We start from the raw sequence: 12,729 nt of genomic DNA, 5'->3' as shown, positions 1-12,729 counted from the left end.
TACCTCCGCTTTTGTAAATATCACATCATTTAATTTCTATTGAAAATCGTTTTAAAGATCGCAAATGCCATGGTGAATGGCAAAAGTAATAAGTTAATAGTTCTTAACTATAAACTCGCTCATTCACCATGGTATTGCGATCTTTAAAACGATTTTCGGATTTGTCACTGCTACAAAGTCTCTATTTTATTAATTTCTAATGCTTGACCTCCGTTATCTAATCGATGCGCTGTAAATACATATGTGTATGCATGGTTTTGAATATCATTCTGTCTTGAGGATGACTTGTTCTTCGTTTGATGACTAAGTTTCTTTCGATATGTGAGCATAGTTTTTCGTAAGTTTTTCTTTTTGTTCTTTTCAAAAGCTTTGTTTAGAATAGTCCAATCGAGAGATGATAGAGTAGTCTTTAAATCTTCTGCCATGTTTGTTGATTCATTTGCTAACTTCCGTTGTTCGTTGCTTCGTTTCGTGATTGCACTGCGTAGTAGACGTTTACGTATCGCAAAGCTATCTTGGTTGCTGACATTTGGTAAAGGAAAGCAAAGAAACTTTTGGTAAACTCCATGCGATTTACAACCTTTGAGGAACATCAGATATAGTTCTGCTTTTCGCTTTTTGATTGTGAGCTTTTCAAACTTCCAAACTTCTGATAGGAAAACCTTTCCATCACATTTTTGTGCTAAGTCGTGAATAATATTACCGTAACTGCGTAAAAGCATTATTCATAATGCGCATTTTTATGGGTTCACATGAACGAAACTGGATTACAAACTACAACGACACAAAACCATTTTTCTACCGCAGATACTTTGACGATATTTTTTGTGTTTTTACAAACGAGACTGCTATGAACTTTTTTAGTTACATCAAAAACAACACACGAACATTAAATTTTCTTTCGAAACTGAACAACTGAACAACAAAACCAACTACCTTTTCTAAAGATTTTATTAACAAAATCACATGACACCTATACAACGTTGACGTATTATAAGCCAACCTACACTGGACTATTGACGAACTACTTCAGTCTCATACCACTTTCATGCAAGACTGGATTAATACGAACACGTATAGACAGAGCATGCAAAGCTAACAACACCAACAATGGCTTTCAACAAGACTTAAAGAACATCACATCTATTTTATTACGCAACTCTTTCCCAATACACTTCATCAAGTAAACTGTCAAACGATATCTCAATGAAAAAACTAATGCTAACTGCAAAGCAAACACCAAAACATCCGATGTAACAACCACGACCAATAACAAGAACAGTCTATAAAAACTCTTTACTTTCAACTACTGTACATCGGACATCATTCACGACACACACAACGCAGACTTACAAACATCATCAAACGCTTCTGCACTGACATTAACATCCGACTAAAAACTACTTTTCATTCAAAGATCCTATCTCTGATTCTATTAAATCTATGGTGGTATACCAATTCGATTGTGCGGGATGTAATTTCCGATACATTGGCGAAACTTCCCGTCACTTATCCACCAGAATCAGGGAACACACCACATCTGACAAAATTTCATACATATTTCGACACCTTTTAAAATCACCTTCATGCAAAACTAACTATTCACCCTCTTGCTTTAAAATCATCGACACTGCAGATACTACATTCGCACTCAAAATCAAAGAAGCACTTCACATTAACAAAGGTAACCCCAATCTCAACGTTCAAGTTTTTCGTTTTAACACTATATTCAGCCTGTAAATACTTTCATCATTAATTCTAACCACTATTTCATTGTAATATAATAATCTATTCACAAGTGTATAAATTGTTACATGTTTGTAAATGTAGATCGTCCAGGTTGGTATAGTCCCGAGAAGGACTGTTTTTAACTCTGAAGATGACTACCGCTAAGGTTGTCGAAACGTCAGTCAACAACAACAAAAACAGTCCTTCTCAGGACTATACCAACCTGGACGATCTACATTTACAAACATGTAACGATCTTCCGGGTCACAGAATATATGTGTATTTTGTCCCCGGGTTCAAACCATTTACTGTATAAATTGTATCACTGTATCATATTACTCTTATATATATTCATCACATACATAGTACTCCTTATATTGAAGATGGCATCATGAGATGTTGAAACATGTTTATTTTAAAAAAACGTGTCGTTTTCATTAAATGCGTATTATTAATAGTGCTTTTACGCAGTCACGGTAACCTGAAAAGCATTTGAAATATTGCGGCTCCATTATGCAATATGACGTCCAAGTTAGATCAGTTGTAAATAACAAAAACTTCAATATCTCGAGAATGAGAAGAGATATGCATAAACTGTTTTAGATATTACCATGTCATTTTAACAGTTCTCGTCAATACACACATAATTTAACTAGGAAATCGTCGTTTCATAGGCACTTTAAAGTATATGCAGGGTTGTATAAAAAAGACCTTTTGATTTTGATGATTTCAATGCGTACCACTATGCTTACTATTAAATATCTTTGTTACTTGCACAAAAACTTTTGCTCTTGAGTATTTAACTTAACTTAGAACAAAAAATCCACAGGATTTCCATAGTGATCAGGCACTGAAAATTTACAATAATTAATTATACACTCTGTAGAAATGTATGATGCCTTCAATTCCCTTTCATTTTTTAGCTTTTCAATGTAACTGGAACGGCAATGCAACATGCTTAGTCCATGAAAATTTAAGTACGTTTTCAAACATTTCATTGATAAAAACCTGTAAAATATCTATCGCCTGATGTTGGGATTCAGTTCATTCCACCTCGATTATTTCTCTGTTGATCATTTAGATACATTTCTTTTATACATGGACTAGTTTAATTGAGTCAGTGTATCAGTTCCGCTTTTTGCATAGTTTTCTACATTCAAAATTTATTGTACATGTGCTTTGGGCTCACACCAACATCGTCACAGAACAGCTTATATTTTCTTGGCAACAAGTTCAATTTTGAAACCAACTGTCCTTGGCAACAACGGCTGTGTTTACAATTGTATACGAGTTATTTACGAATATTATACGCCATGCGCTCAAATGGCACACGCACATATCTTTGTGTAAAAGTATTTCATTTGTATACTGACATGTTGTAGATTTGTTAGATTGCGCGAAAGCATTATTTGCCGTATTCAATTCATACATGAAATTGGTTCTACAGATATTTGCATTCAACGCTACATAATGTCCATATCATTTCAAGATGTTGGTGAGGAAAGGTATCAGGCTGACGAGAAAAATGAGTATATCGACCCTGCATTTCTGTTCGACGTTTCGCCAAGCACGAAATTATTGCACCAAGAACAAACGTTGGACAATCTGGAAGATTTTCCACGCATGCACTTGCATTCGTTCGGTAAAAACTCTCGGCCCGCTTCATCGCATTCTGAATACATACAACCATTCTCAGAAAATCGTATGAAATCTAATGTTATCAACGACATGAAGATGTTAAGCGCCAGCCATGGTGAGGTAACAGGTAATTCAAATAATTAAAGAGCTAGTACAGTGTATTTTTAATATTATGGTGCATGTGCAGCTAGTCAGTTCAGGTTGATGAACATGGTGGATGTAATTGCTTGACTTGTCTTTTACCCACCACACTGCATTTCCTTCCTTCCACCCAGTTTACCCATGTGAACACAAGAAATGATATACATCTATTTATAACGTACAAAGGGTGTATAAAAAAAAAGACTTATGGAAATAGACCTACTGTGAAATTTTAATGCTTGATTACCATGCTAATTTCACTAGAGCATTACCTGCCATACATTGCTTTACTTGTGCACTTCATATTTCAACTTTAACGTTTGTTTTACTGAAGAGCACTCAAGACCATATCAGGCAGCCAAAATTTTACTGTTTTAAGTAAATATTTATGGAGAATAATTTTTCTTATAGCACTTTTGTATAGACATTTATAACATAGACTTCAGCTAGAGAGTACTTTTACTGCAACAAACTTTGTGCATCGAAACATAAACATGAAATTTGTCAACACTGATATCTGTGGACATATTCAAACTATACAGACACTGGACTACGTCCCTTGCTTTCCGTCATACGACAACATCGCTACATGCAACTCTTGTACTTTTTTGTTTCAACTAGGCATGAAGAAGGAACATGATTTATTAAACCGACAAAAAGAGGTACGATGATCAATTTACGATAACAGGACAGTTGTTGATAAGCAACACAATTAGCGCGTATGACATGGACTTCGGAGCAAGGGGTCATGCCTGCCTGCCTCTCTCCCTTCTCCCATAAGAAAAAAATCATCACGTAAACTGTGCTTTGTATAAGTGCTTCGTGCAACATCAGTTTGAACACGTACATAAATAATCAAACTCACACTCACCGAGTGCGAAACAGAAATCGTTATCCTCCCATCAATTAATGGCAAAATAATTTTTTCATTGATTGCAAGATCTTTGTTAAAATATTTCATATTCACCAATCAGTGGAGGGATACCTCCATCGAATAGTAATGAGGTGAATTTCTAGCCTCGCTCAGTGAGTGTGAGTAAGAGTGATTGAGCTTTTATCTTTGTATTGGCTCTCGTCTTGCTTTGTTTCTCAAGTCCACCTTGACAATTGGTTCTGAAATTCGACAATTTACCAAAGTTATGAAGTCATGCAATGCATATATATCTCAATTATCAGCCTTACCAGATTACATTTCAATAAGGAAAAATTTTTTAGATGAGAAGGCAGATGTTCAAAGATGATGTTCAGCTCAGGGACTATCTGGCAAAGAAAGCATTTTACACTACATCTACGCAAAGGTTCAGTTTAACTATATATGGACAGAAGGAAATTGCCACGATAAAACTATCCAAAGGCTTCTTCTTCTTGTCTTGCAGGCTGTATGAAGGTGCTGACTGGGATGAAAGAATTACCAGCTCACAACTTGCACCAAAAACTAGTAAGGAAGTTCATGCTGATCCTGTCTCTTTTCGAGTCGAGTCAAAGCTATACGCACCAAACGTCGAAGGATGGCAGGTAAGTTATCATTTATAAACGGATTGTCGGGCGAATTGATTACACGTGAGTTGTGGATGGTCCATATATTGATATGTGGTGAGAGTAAGAATCAACAGAGTAGATTTCAAATACAATTTTAATGGTATAATTTCAAAATTTCCAGCATTGAAAATTTAGAAGTACTGAATGCACCTTTTCCATTGTGACTGAAGTGAAATGCCATGCAAATTGTGGCAGAATATATTAATTATGTCTCATAGGAACTTATGGCAAGTTTAAAGCTACTGCGTGGATCCATTAAGGCCTTAACTCTCCTTGGTATAGTTAGTTCTACATAGGTTTCTTGCACGCGGTTTCTCATTCGTAACACGTACGGTGTATCTAACATTTGATTACTGATAACTTGCATGTATCGCTATGTTTTTTAGCAATTTGGGAGCCGTCCCTTTTCCTGGGATTACGTTCAAACAAGAAATAGACATTGCTTACCTGGGCCAGTTCGTTTGTAAGTGTGATCTTTGTATGATTCTTAATAAATTCATGGATTCTTAATAAATTCATGGATTCTTAATAAATTCATTAATAACTTCTTCACTGTTTCCTAACTAATGAACAAACTTTTTAGAACAGACAGGCAAAATGTGTAGCTAGTGCTTGTAACGTCCAACAAATAAATCATGCATTCATTGATAATGAGGGTGTCGTTGAGGCCCCAAACTCCCTTCCAAAGAGAGGGGGCGATTTGAGAGACTAAACGTAAAGACTAAACGTAAAGCCCTAAGCTTCTTATAAAGTGTTGGGGGTCGGTATAAAAATCAGTTCAGATGAGAACAGTGGAGATGATATTTGAAATCATGACGTCATATTTGCTTGGAAATAAAATTTTGCTTCGCATTCTGCAATTTTTGTCGGCAGCCTTGACTGACTGCGTAAACAGTTGCCATCTCGAACTCTGTCGATGTTATGCTGCTGGCAAAGCGCTTGTTGTTTTGCAGCATTTCAAGTCCCAAAGAACCTATTGATATTTGGTATATTTTACTCGCTTAGGCGGGAAGTAAATTCCCATTTAATTGCATTCTGCCGAGATGGCTCGGCAAACTGGGCCAGGAATTCAAATCGCGCATCGGCGCATGCGTTTATTGCTTAATTTAAATTAAAATAAACGTTAATGCAATATATAACTGTCTGCAATATATAGAAGAAAATTGTCTTCAGAAGTTGAATTGGGTTATCAAATAATAAAAAAATTATCTAAATGCGTTATCAAATCATAAAATGTGTGATTATGGCTCACAAGTATGGAGATTATACATTTGGTCCCGCAAAGTCGACGAAATAGATGGGCGTTTAAATGCATCTGATACAGTTACAATTCAAAAACAAAAAAACTATACCCAATTAATTTATTCCTGCGAAAAATTGCTCTTCCTTGAAGGTCAACACCTTTCACGTTTTTGCAATTTTTAACTCATCTAGGCTAAACGTTTCAACCCGTTTTAGCGAAACAACTTGCTTCATGTAACTGGCCCCTTAGACCTAAACTATATTGAACTATTTGTACTATATGTGCATGAGGTGTACAATAGAATAACTCTACGTTCATGCAGCGAGATAAGTTCATCTGGCGATGCATATTATGATATTTTGGTCGGTTTAGATATTGAACAACTGTAGTTGATGTCAGAGATCTCCTTTTTTGGTGCATTTCCTCACGTGTAGTTTATGCAAGAAACGACTCCATTATACTATCTCCTTTTTTAACTATAGCTGTTCATCCACTAAGAAGACTGCTCATATACCAGGATACACGTACGATTCATTAATGATCACATTCTTTTATATAAAGAACTTATACTATATACTGTTGTTCTTGTGAGAAGTCCTAACTCGGTTGATGTATATGCATGGTATATTTTTTAATCCTTTTGATGGACTTTATGGCCACAGACATGGGAAATGTTAAAATGAAAAACATAAGTTTAGTTGAGTAAAAACGTCATTTCTGCTTTTGTCCATTGGATGACAATATTTTTGTGCAAAACGTTACATGTATTGCAAGATATTTAGTTTTAAATGATGTATTTAACGTAAGCGACAACTTTTTTAAATTTTTTATTTCAAGCATGTTTCGACAAACTTATGCCCAAACATGTTTGCAATAAAAATTTAAAAGGTTGTCGTTTACGTTAAATGCATCGTTTCAATCGTGCTATTTCGAAATTATTGAAGTATTAAGTTTTAACTTTAAAATTTAGCCATAAAGTTCCTTTCCAGTTGCGTTATTTCAAATGCAGTTTAGAATTTGTTTCTTTACTCGGGATACAGAGGACATGTTGGAAGTGGACCAGACGAGATGGACGATAAGAGAATTTTATATCACTCACAAAACAGACAGAGAACAATGCAGCCGAAATACGCAACTGCTGGCAGGTTTGTCACACCTTGTATTTCAATTCCTCAATTTTAAAATGTCTGCAAAGAAAACAATCAGTCTATTGTTATCTCTAAAGGCAAGACGCGTAGAATTCGAGAAGTATTGCAAAATTCTCATTAAATATATTTTCAATATGAACATAGTAGCCCAACATAAGACTTTTAAAAAAGCGATCACAACAATAAAATACGAAAGAAAAATAAAAGGTTTTTTAATAAATACGTTTAAGAGAGGGTTTACGCTTAGATATGAGAAGGCTTTCATCTCAGTTAATCTGAAGATGTCTTAAGTTAAAGACGAAACGTAATTATTAAAAAATCTTCTATCTTTCTTTCGTATTTTATTGTTGTGATGGCTTTTTTAAAAGACTTATGTTGGGCTATTATGTTCATATTTATAATTCGCTTTCCGTTTGGCATATCTCTGCCCACGATTTTAAATATATTTAATATTTTTTTGGAAAATCGCAATGAAATATCATACTTTATTGCTTCAGCATATCTCAACTAAAAGTCTATTGCAGTCTGTTTTTCATTTTTTGTATACGTTTCAATATTTTTTTGAACTGACTTACTATGAGTTCTCGTCTACTTTATATTTAGAAAAGGAAACATTCCCGGATACACAGGCTGTGTTCTCTTCAGCAACTACGATCCCGCTGGTATTAATGATCCCGAACATCAACGAAGCACAACAAGACTTACGTACAGGTGAAATGCATACGATATCCAAATGTTCGATAAATTTATTCATGAGATAATTTTAGCCAGCTATGAACAACTCGCTTGTATAATAAAGCTGTTAAAATTTCATTGATGTTGTTGCACTAAAAGCCAACCTAAAACACCGGTCTCTTTATATCTTACATTGTTCATAATCGAAATTTTTCCATTTGTCAAAAGCGACGCCTGCTTACAATAACTTTGGCTGATGACTTTTTCTTCATGATCCAAATAGAAATTACGTTATCCAAATAGAAATTACAAGATTGAAATTGCATTATTTTTCAACTGCTGGGAATCGAGTGCCATTTAATTGACTTTACAGTAGTTTTACAGTAGTTTTTCCATGCGTTGCATCATACATTAAACAATCATATGATGAATGGGATATGATGAATGAAAAATATAATCCAAATACCAATTAACAATAATGTATACTCTTGTCCTTGATTCTTATTAAAACTTTAGAGTTGCTATATAAAGAATAAGTATAAAGCGTTGTGTCAGTCTTTGGCTTGCTGTCAGGGGGGTCAAGGGGCCATGCCCTCCAGCTGTTGATTTTTTGGGTGCAACCCTTACGAAAATTTTACGTTTGATTTCATATAAGAAATTGGATTCATATATGAAATAGACATTTCATATATGAAGTGTTTCAATTTCACATAAGTTTCACATATCATTTCATATATGAAATCCAATGTGAAATTTTCGTAAGGGAGAAATGACTATGGGGCGTCAAATTTTGATATTTAGGTATGAAAAATGAATTTAAAATGCTACAGTTAATATTATTTCATGCCACCAAAATCCAGGAAAAGGCATTTTAGAGCTTATTAATATAAAAAAAGCATGGCCCCAAAACCCTCCTAGTATGGCTCGCACCTTTGTCCTTTGGCCATAGTTTTTGAAGTGCTACGTTTTGGGGGCGCATGCCAGTTAAACGTGATTGCCCCCCAGAAAAATTGTTCCCAGCTTATCACTGGTCAATAACCAGGCACCATCTTTACATTATGCAAATAATATTTATTAGTATATGGCAATTGTCAAAGTTCACGTTTTATTTGTCGAAAGCATGTCACGTTAGAGTAGAAAAATTGAACAGTTTCTCAGGTCAAGTTTATCACGAATATAGTTTAGCATATAAATAGTTGTCTATGTTCTTTTTATTTAGATCTCACGAAGAGTTTCTAAGCGAAAATAATTCTGCGTTCAAAAAATCTTCACCGATGTCCCGAATGGTTACGCTTACTCATCCCTTCAACCCATTTAATAAAGTTCATTAAATGATTAAATGAAATAAAGATTATAAATATAATTACATTGCGTCAGTGGCAAAAGAATACTATGCTTTTACCCATTAAAATTTTTTCATATCAAAGTGGTTTTTGATAACATCTGTTTTAAGTCTTTGTGTGGAATTATGTCACTTTCGCGCGTGAAACAAAGCAAATTTGTCAATGTGAAATGACACCTATTATTGACATCGGAGCATTTAGGAAGCCTCCCTATTGAGGAGGAAGAAGCAAAGTAAATTTTAAGTAATGATTATTTCAGTTAAAAGAAACATTTCTCTGTAATTGCTTTTCAAACGTTCTCCCGCATCTTAAAATGGCATACTAAATGTGAAAATTGATGGCTTATGAGCGAAAAGTTGCTAAATTTATGAACATCAATTGTCTCGACCGCTTACTACCTAAAGTTCACTGCTGGTAACAAATTACATTGATTTCCTGCAATCTGATTCGCTGCATAAGAGAGCGGCTTTTTACGATATCTTGATCGTGGTCCAGGAGTGAAACTTTTGGCAAAATATTTGTTTACAAAGTGAAATTCAAATTCTTAAAATTAATTTATGAGCCATGTAAGTTGTTCAACCAGAAAGCAAAGTGTATTTCGACGGTAGTTATGATGGAAGTTAACTTCAGTGGAAAACAATTTTAGTCTCAACAAACAACATCAGCCATTTAACAACGCGAATTTCTTCGTTATAAAAATAAAAGAAAAAGAAAAAATGTTAGTGCCGTTCAGGTCGGTCTGTGCTTGAAAAATATTTTTTCAGTACGGACCTCCCAGCAAGTAAATGACATATGTTTACTGTTGAGAGTACGCCTCCAAAGATTCTTCAACACAAAAACTAGTTTTCATTTTATTTTGTTGACATTTTATTTTATTTTATATAGTATTAAAATACGTCCGTAGTCCGTAGTTTAATTTCCTGTAAATGTACTGTTATTATATAAATTTTATTGGAATTTCTGTCGGATGGGGAGGGAGGTGCTCACTTGATTCTCTTTGACACCGTGACACCCAGTGACACTACATAGGGCCAGTTTATATAGAAAGCGAGCTGGCCCCGTTACTTAAACAGCCTGTTAAGCGAGATCTCCCTACGTAATACATATTATAGCAAAAATCTCTTTGCGTTTATATGGCAACACGGGCTGGCCTGCTTAGCGAGATCTCGTCTGTCGAGATGAAATTTTTCTCATGTAAACACTCAACTGCCGAACTAGCCCGCTTGCCGAGCTAAATTTTGAGCATGCGTATGATAACATCTTAAAATGGCAGAATACGTGCACGTGCAAAAGCGAGAAAAATAGACACAAGAATGATGCAAAGAATGAACTTTCGCTGCAATTTTTAAGATGATGGAGTATTTGATTGATAATCTGTCTGATTATAAGTAAAAGAGGCTTTATACAAGACTTTATTTCGACCAGGAGAAACGTCTCGGCAAGCGAGATGAACGTCACACAAACACATCAAAAAATTCATCTCGCTTACCGGGCTATCCCCCTAAGCGGGCCAGCCCATTGAACTAAATAGATAGAAGGCTACCTCAATCGATATTTTGAAGCCAGTAGAGCCCAGTCTTTCTACGCTTTTGTAAACACACGGCCTATAGACCAGGGGTTTTTAACCTGGGGTCCATGAACCCCTAAGGGGTCCATGATGGTGCTTTAAGGGGTCCGCAAATCCAAATAAGAATATCTACAGTAGGCTACGTATTTCTATTGACCGATTAGAACCTAAAAAGCAACATCGTTTAATGATCGTTAGAAATATATGCTCACAAATCTTTGACGGAATAAAACAAGATGTTTTCGCTCGATATGTATATTTAACTGAAGTATGATTGACATGTTTTCTTTCTATTGTGCATTTATAATTAGTAGTCTAATGTTTCTTACACATCGCATTTGTGATAAATAGGTTTGTATCATACACAATGTCTATGACATAGACATTGTATGATTCTATTACGACATAGACTCTATGTCGTAATAGAATAAATAGATTGAACAAAACCGTGCACGTGTATGCTGCATTGAGTATTATAGAAAGCTGTCAATTTGCTTATGTGTTTCTACTACAAAGGTTTATAACCTGGAAGGATAAATAAATTAAAAATTTTACCAATTTAAAAATGTCGAAGAAGAGAAAGTACAGTGAAAATTATGTAGCTTTTGGTTTTACCTTTATTACTGATAGTGATGGCAGCGAAAGGCCGCAATGTTTTCTATGTGGTAAAGTCCTTGCCAATGCAAGTTTGAAGCCAGCGAAACTGAAAGAGCACCTCATCTATTCATCCTAAAACGCACTGGATAGTGTTGATTCTTTTCGTTCTAAGAAGGCTCGATTTGAGAAATCAGGGACTTTGCCGAAGTTCGATTCATCAAGACGCAGAAGCCTTGCCTTGAAGCATCTTATAAGGTCGCTTACCGCATTGCCAAGGCAAAGAAAGCTCACACTATCGGAGAGACATTGATAAAACCTTGTGCTCTGGAAATGACTGAGCTAGTATGGCACAGAACAAAGAAAGAAACTTGAAGCCGTTTCCTTGTCAAACGATACCATCAGCTCCAGAATTATTGACATTTCTAATAATATTCTGAAACAAGTAATGGAGGAACTTAAAGCATCACCATTTCCATTTAGCATGCAACTGGATGAAAGCACAGATGTCTCTCAGTGTGCCCAGCTTCTTGTATATGTTCGTTATATGCACGCTGATGCAATTAAAGAAGAATTCCTATTTTGCGAGGCTCTCTCAGAAACTACAAAGGCTGCAGACGTATTAGAGATGGTGAACAATTTCTTTGCCAAACAAGACTTCAATTGGAAGAGAAATATTGGTAGTTTGTACCGACGGAGCGCCGCAATGCTTGAAAACCTCAGGGTTTGCTTCGTTGGTAAAGAAAGAAGCTCCTCACATCATTGTGACTCATTGCTTTCTACATCGACATGCATTGGCATCAAAAACTCTATCACCAGCTTTAAAAGAAATTTTGTCTGTTTCTGTAAAGATCGTCAACTTTGTCAGAGCTCGAGCTTTAAACAATCGTATATTCAAAAGACTTTGCAAGAAATGGTGCACAACATGAAGTACTTTTGTACCACACTGAAGTTCGCTGGCTTTCGAGAGGTCAAGTTTTGAAGCGTTTGATGGAACTGAGAAAGGAAGTTTCATTCTTCTTACGAGAAAACAAAATCCTCTATCAGTGCAATTTGACAGAAAGGAGTTTCTTTATGGCTTAGCTTATTGGCAGATATTTTCGGTCATTTGAA

At 35.4% G+C, this 12,729-nt stretch overlaps 1 protein-coding gene across 4 annotated transcripts; it reads left to right on the top strand.

The window, feature by feature from the left end:
- The first annotated feature begins 3,013 nt into the window (after positions 1-3,013).
- On the top strand, positions 3,014-9,538 carry LOC124442475 (spermatogenesis-associated protein 48-like). 4 transcript variants are annotated; one of them, XM_046992994.1, is made up of 9 exons: positions 3,014-3,481; positions 4,129-4,169; positions 4,723-4,805; positions 4,884-5,022; positions 5,433-5,509; positions 6,772-6,813; positions 7,330-7,434; positions 8,041-8,148; positions 9,332-9,538. In XM_046992994.1, the coding sequence occupies exons 1-9, from the start codon at positions 3,199-3,201 to the stop codon at positions 9,441-9,443; spliced, it is 990 nt and encodes a 329-aa protein (XP_046848950.1). In that variant the 5' UTR covers positions 3,014-3,198; the 3' UTR covers positions 9,444-9,538. The 4 variants fall into 4 exon arrangements, with proteins under 4 accessions (XP_046848950.1, XP_046848944.1, XP_046848954.1 ...); XM_046992988.1 differs by having other exon boundaries at positions 3,015-3,493; XM_046993006.1 differs by having other exon boundaries at positions 3,470-3,486.
- The last annotated feature ends 3,191 nt before the right edge of the window (positions 9,539-12,729 follow it).

The sequence above is a fragment of the Xenia sp. Carnegie-2017 genome, unplaced genomic scaffold, assembly GCF_021976095.1.
Source record: "Xenia sp. Carnegie-2017 unplaced genomic scaffold, XeniaSp_v1 HiC_scaffold_1, whole genome shotgun sequence".
Classification (NCBI taxonomy): Eukaryota; Metazoa; Cnidaria; class Anthozoa; order Malacalcyonacea; family Xeniidae; genus Xenia; species Xenia sp. Carnegie-2017.
Note: the sequence above shows the minus strand (reverse complement) of the source record. Positions and strands in the feature narration are given on the sequence as shown.

Coding starts and splice junctions, on each gene's coding strand:
- LOC124442475 (XM_046992988.1), top strand. CDS start 3,199: ATGTCCATATCATTTCAAGATGTTGGTGAGGAAAGGTATCAGGCTGAC. Junction 4,806..4,883: donor TACACTACATCTACGCAAAG/GTTCAGTTTAAC, acceptor CTTGTCTTGCAG/GCTGTATGAAGGTGCTGACT. Junction 5,023..5,432: donor CAAACGTCGAAGGATGGCAG/GTAAGTTATCAT, acceptor TATGTTTTTTAG/CAATTTGGGAGCCGTCCCTT.